Below are 5212 nucleotides of genomic sequence, written 5' to 3' on the forward strand. Positions count from 1 at the left end.
AGTAAGGGCTTTTACAGTCAACCAGGGGAGATAGGATGAGGCCCCAAGCCAAGGCAGGAGGAGCCCGTATGAAAGAGGGAACAGAAATGGCAGATAACAGAATGCATAGGACTTATAGGACGTGGAGACAGGGTGGACGTAGCTGCTGATCTGAGCTGCATGTGCGCATCTCAGCCTGAGCCTGGTTCCCTGAAACCTTGCCAGGTGGGTGGGTGAGGTGGGTGCAGCCACCTGCATCCCTGGTGAAAAGCCACCCAGATGACTGTACTGCTCGGTCTGTCCTCTGCCCTCCTCCGCCTACTCTTCCCAACTCCCAGCCCAAGGTGCCTTACTGGGCCGTGTGCAGGGCGTCTGGCCCCAGGGAAAGGTGGGGTGAGCTGCAAACTACACCCACATGGCTATAAATGGGGAGCCTCTGGCTGCTGATCACGCAGCCTCCCTTCCCCAGCGGTGACAGCACTGGAACCTTTCGGACACCTGGACCATGGACCCCAGGGAATGTGTCTGCATGTCTGGTGAGTAAGGAAGCCCTCCCTGGAGCCTGGGAACCTTGGACCAGCTTCCTACAGGGAGTCTGCAGGTCCCTGATGAAAACTTCTCTTCCCTCCAATTAGGAGCCACCAATGGAGTTCATCCTGGGAGCTGACAGGTGGACTGGCCACCTGTGAGGCAGCTCCCACTCTCTGTTGGCTCCCAGCCTGATTTTCTAGAATTGATATCCTGGTTCAGGGAATGGCTGACAGGGGACCTGCAAACTTTGGTCCTTCTAGCACTGGCCCCTAAGGGCACCCACCAGAGTGAGGAGAGAACTCTGGTCCAGAACCTGGCAACCTGGTTTGGGTCCATCGCTGCCATCCCCTCCCTGGCACTTATTCTTTCTGGTCCTCACTTTCCTCATCTGTAGACTGAGGTTCCTTATTCCCAGCCAACCACATCCCAGAGCTGCTATGAAAGTGCTAAAACCATTAAGCACCTGCAGATGTCAGGGGAGTTGTGGACTCCCCTAACTTATGTGGACTCTTGAGTCACTGAAGCTGCTTAATTCCACAGGAGCATGTTGGTCAGAAGGAGAGAAATCAGGGTTCAAAGCCATCCTGGGCTTTTATAATCATGGAAATAGTATAAGGAAGTCTCACAAGTCTGGGTGCTGTGGGTCACGACTGTAGTCCCAGCAATTTGAGGCTGAGGCAGGAGAATCACTTGAGACCAGGAGTTCAGTATCAGCCTGGGCAACATAGTGAGACTCTATGTCTACAAATTCTTTTTTTAACTTACCTGGGTGTAGTAGTGTGCACCTCAGTCCCAGCTACTCAGGAGGCGCAGATGGAAGTATCGCTTGAGCCCAAGAGTTCAAGGCTGCAGGGAACTAGGATTGCACCACTGCTCTCCAGCCTGGGTAATAGAGCAAGACCAAAGGAAAGAAGGAAGGAAGGAGGGAGGGAAGGAAGGGAGGAAGGGAGGGAGGGAGGAAGGGAAGGAAGTAAGGAAGGAAGGAAGGAGAGAGAGAAAGAAAAGAAAGAAAGAGAAAGAAAGAAAGAAAGAAAGAAAGAAAGAGAGAGAGAAAGAAAGAAAGAAAGAAAGAAAGAAAGAAGAAAGAAAGAAAGAGAAAGAAAGAAAGAAAGAAAGAAGAAAGAAAGAAAGAGAAAGAAAGAAGGAAGGAAGGAAGGAAGGAAGGAAGGGGGCCAGGCGCGGTGGCTCGAGCCTGTAATCCCAGCACTTTGGGAGGCCGAGACGGGCGGATCACGAGGTCAGGAGATCGAGACCATCCTGGCTAACACGGTGAAACCCCGTCTCTACTAAAAATTATAAAAAACTAGCCGGGCGAGGTGGCAGGCGCCTGTAGTCCCAGCTACTGGGGAGGCTGAGGCAGGAGAATGGTGTGAACCCGGGAGGTGGAGCTTGCAGTGAGCTGAGATCTGGCCACTGCACTCCAGCCTGAGTGACAGAGCGAGACTCCGTCTCAAAAAAAAAAAAAAAAAAGAAAAGAAAAGAAAGAAAGAAAGAAAATGAAGTCTTACAAGACTCCCTTGTCTTTTAACTAGACATCTCTGTACCAAAAACTTGCAAAAGAGGCAGAAGCTTCCAGCATTTTGAAACTCAAAATGAAAGATGGGATAATTTTTTTAAGTGTAGATGGTCATTATGGTATAAAACCAAGGTGGTGGCTCACATCTGTAATCCTGGCACTTTGGGAGGCCAAGGCAGGATGATCGCTTATGCCCAAGGAATTTGAGACCAGCCTGGGCAATATACTAAGGCCCTGTTTCTATAAAAATTAAAAAAATTAGCCAGGTGTGGTGATGTGTGCCTGTGGTCCCAGCTACTCAGGAAGCTGAGGCAGGGAGATCACTCGAGCCCAGGAGCTTAAGGCTGCAGTGAACTGTGTTCCCACCATGGCACTCCAGCCTAGGTGACAGAGCAAGACCCTGTCAAAAGAAATGAAGAAAGAAAGAAGGAAAAAGGAAAGAAAGAAGGAAAGAGAGAAAGAAAGGGGGAGAGAGAGAGAGCGAGAGAAAGAGAGAAAGAAAGAAAAAAGAAAGGGAGGGAGGAAGAAAGAGAGGAAGGAAAGAGGGAGGGAGGAAGGAAGGAAGGAACGATGAAAAGAAAGAAAAAGAAAGGGAAGAGGAGGCGAGGAGAGGGGAGGGAAAGGGAAAGGAAAGGAAAAAACAAAACAAGGTGTGGCTCTGTGGCTCTTGTTTTGAGTTCACTGACGTTCCTTGACCTTCCTTAAACCATTCATGGTTTTCATCTTGACTTGTGAAGGTGACGAGGGTGTAAAAGGTTTTTTTGTTTGTTTGTTTGTTTTAAGACAGAGTCTCACTCCATCACCCAGGCTGGAGTGCAGTGGCACGATCTCGGCTCACTGCAACCTCCATCTCCCAAGTTCAAGAGATTCTCATGTCTCAGCCTCCCTAGTAGCTGAGATTACAAGTGTGTGCCACCACACCTGGCTAATTTTTTTTTTCTTTTAGAGATGGGGTTTCTCCATGTTGGCCAAGCTGGTCTCAAACTCCTGGCCTCATGTGATTCACCTCTCTTGGCCTCCCAAAGTGCTGAGATTGCAGGCGTGAGCCAGTATGCCTAGCCAAGAGGGTGTGAAAGGATAGTTTCAGAGGATAGTTCTCAGAGGAACCTTGGGCTTGGAAACATTGGCCTCGTCTGTTGGTTCTCATTGTACTTAAGAATTATTTGAGTTGCTTTTCAAAAATATGGACTCCATTTCCCCACCAAGACTTATGAATCAGAACATCTCAAGGGTTGGTCCCAGGAATCTGCATTTTTACAATTATCCCAGGCACGATTGATGCAGCCATGCTAGTTCCCATCCATGGCCTGTGACTGTGGACTATTGCACGGTTCTTGACACTGGGGTGATGCTCAGCAGCCTTGTCACCCTCTCGTCCAGCCAGTCCCCAAGGATAGCCCAGAAGCCTTGCCACTGTGACAATCGACATCATGCCTTATGTTCCCCACTCCATCTCCATCCTCACGTTCGTGGTGGCTGTCCTCTCTTCCAGGAGGAAACTGCATGTGTGGAGACAACTGCAAATGCACAACCTGCAACTGTAAAACGTGTCGGAAGAGTGAGTATGGTGACTGGGGGCACCATGGGCTGGGAGTTAGGAAAGTCCCATCCAGGCCAGGTGCAGTGGCTCATGTCTGTAATCCCAGCATTTTGGGAGGCAGAGGTGGGTGCATCATCTGAAGTCAGGAGTTTGAGACCAGCCTGACCAACATGGTGAAACCCCATCTCTACTAAAAATACAGTAATTAGCTGGGCATGGTGGTGGGTGTCTGTAAGTCCAGCTACTCGGGTGGCTGAGGCAGGAGAATTTCTTGAACCCAGGAGGCAGAGACTGTAGTGAGTGGAGATCATGCCATTGCACTCCAGCCTTGGTGACAAGAGTGAAAATCAGTCAAAAAAGAAAGGAAGGAAGGGAGGGAGGGAGGGAGGGAGGAGGAAGGAAGGAAGGAAGGAAGGAAAGAAAAGAAAAGAAAGAAAGGTCCAATCCCCATCCTCAATCTTCCAGCCATGATGGACTGGGGCTTGGGGGCAGGGAGTCTAGATGCCTTTTACCCATTTGGGAGATATCTGAAATGAGAACCGTGTAGAGACCTATGGCAGAGCTCTCCATGGCTGCAGCCTACCCAGGGATGAGGGCATCCATAGTGTTTGGAGCAGGAAAAAGACTGAGGGGAGGTTCTGTTCTGCCGAGTGGTAACAGGGATAGAGCACTGGCCTGGAGTCATGAGCCCTAGATTCTAGTCTTGCCTTTGCCACTGTCTCATGACCTTGGCAAACCTCCCTTCTGTGGGCTTCTGATGGACTCTAGATGGCCCCTGGGATCCCTTCCAGTTCTAATATCCCTCAACTTTCTGTCCCAGGATTTTTGCTAATGTGGATTGAAACCCCATGCACACACCCCTCTTTTCCTACTTCCTCTAAGTGGTGGGAGGGGCAGTGGTGAGATGGGAGTGTTGACCCATAGCAGATCTGCGCATCTCCTGACTCTTTCAGGCTGCTGTCCCTGCTGCCCGCCGGGCTGTGCCAAGTGTGCCAGGGGCTGCATCTGCAAAGGAGGCTCAGACAAGTGCAGCTGCTGCCCATGAAACCCATCCATCATGCCCACCTCTTCCTAGGAGAGAAACCTGGGAAGTGTCTGTACAGTGCATGAATCGAGAAGGTGGAATAATTGTACAATAGGTTGTGCTTTTTATATATTTGCCCAAATGTGGTGTTGGTCACATTCATGTAAAGTACTTGGGGCAATAAAGTTTTCACTCTCTTGGTTGTCTGGTGGTTCAGAGCATTGTTTTACCCTCACCCAACAGGACCGAAAGGGCTGCTTCTGTTGCAGATCCTGTAACCGCCACCCACCTGTACCTGTGACAGATGGCTGCCTACTGCAAGCTCCTGCGACTCTGCCTGGGGGCTTTCTCCTCCTGCACAAGCTTGCTTGACCCATGCACAGGGCAGGCCAGGAGTACTGAGGAGCTAAAGTCCCTGGGAACAGCCCTTCGCCAATGACAAGTGTAGGTTGGTGGGTAAATATCCCAGCATCTTTACCCCTCAAAAGGAACAACTCTGAGACTCATTCTATGCTGTCTCCCAGAAGTCTTTAGAAGCACTGAGCTTCAAAAGCTCACAGAAGTAGCCTGCTCATTAATATAACCTACAGTGGCCTCCTTCCTTGCCTCACCTCCCCAATTC

The 5212-nt window shown here is 50.1% G+C and overlaps 1 protein-coding gene across 2 annotated transcripts; it reads left to right on the forward strand.

Moving 5' to 3' along the window:
• The first annotated feature begins 272 nt into the window (after positions 1-272).
• Positions 273-4792, forward strand: MT4 (metallothionein 4). Of its 2 annotated transcripts, none has more exons than XM_033219919.1 (3): positions 273-515; positions 3519-3584; positions 4494-4792. In XM_033219919.1, exons 1-3 carry the CDS (start codon positions 405-407, stop codon positions 4674-4676), a joined length of 360 nt encoding a protein of 119 aa, XP_033075810.1. In that variant the 5' UTR covers positions 273-404; the 3' UTR covers positions 4677-4792. The 2 variants fall into 2 exon arrangements, with proteins under 2 accessions (XP_033075810.1, XP_033075811.1); XM_033219920.1 differs by having other exon boundaries at positions 337-515; positions 4520-4792.
• Positions 4793-5212: the final 420 nt, after the last annotated feature.

The sequence above is a fragment of the Trachypithecus francoisi genome, unplaced genomic scaffold (genome assembly GCF_009764315.1).
Source record: "Trachypithecus francoisi isolate TF-2019V2 unplaced genomic scaffold, Tfra_2.0 Lachesis_group10, whole genome shotgun sequence".
Classification (NCBI taxonomy): Eukaryota; Metazoa; Chordata; class Mammalia; order Primates; family Cercopithecidae; genus Trachypithecus; species Trachypithecus francoisi.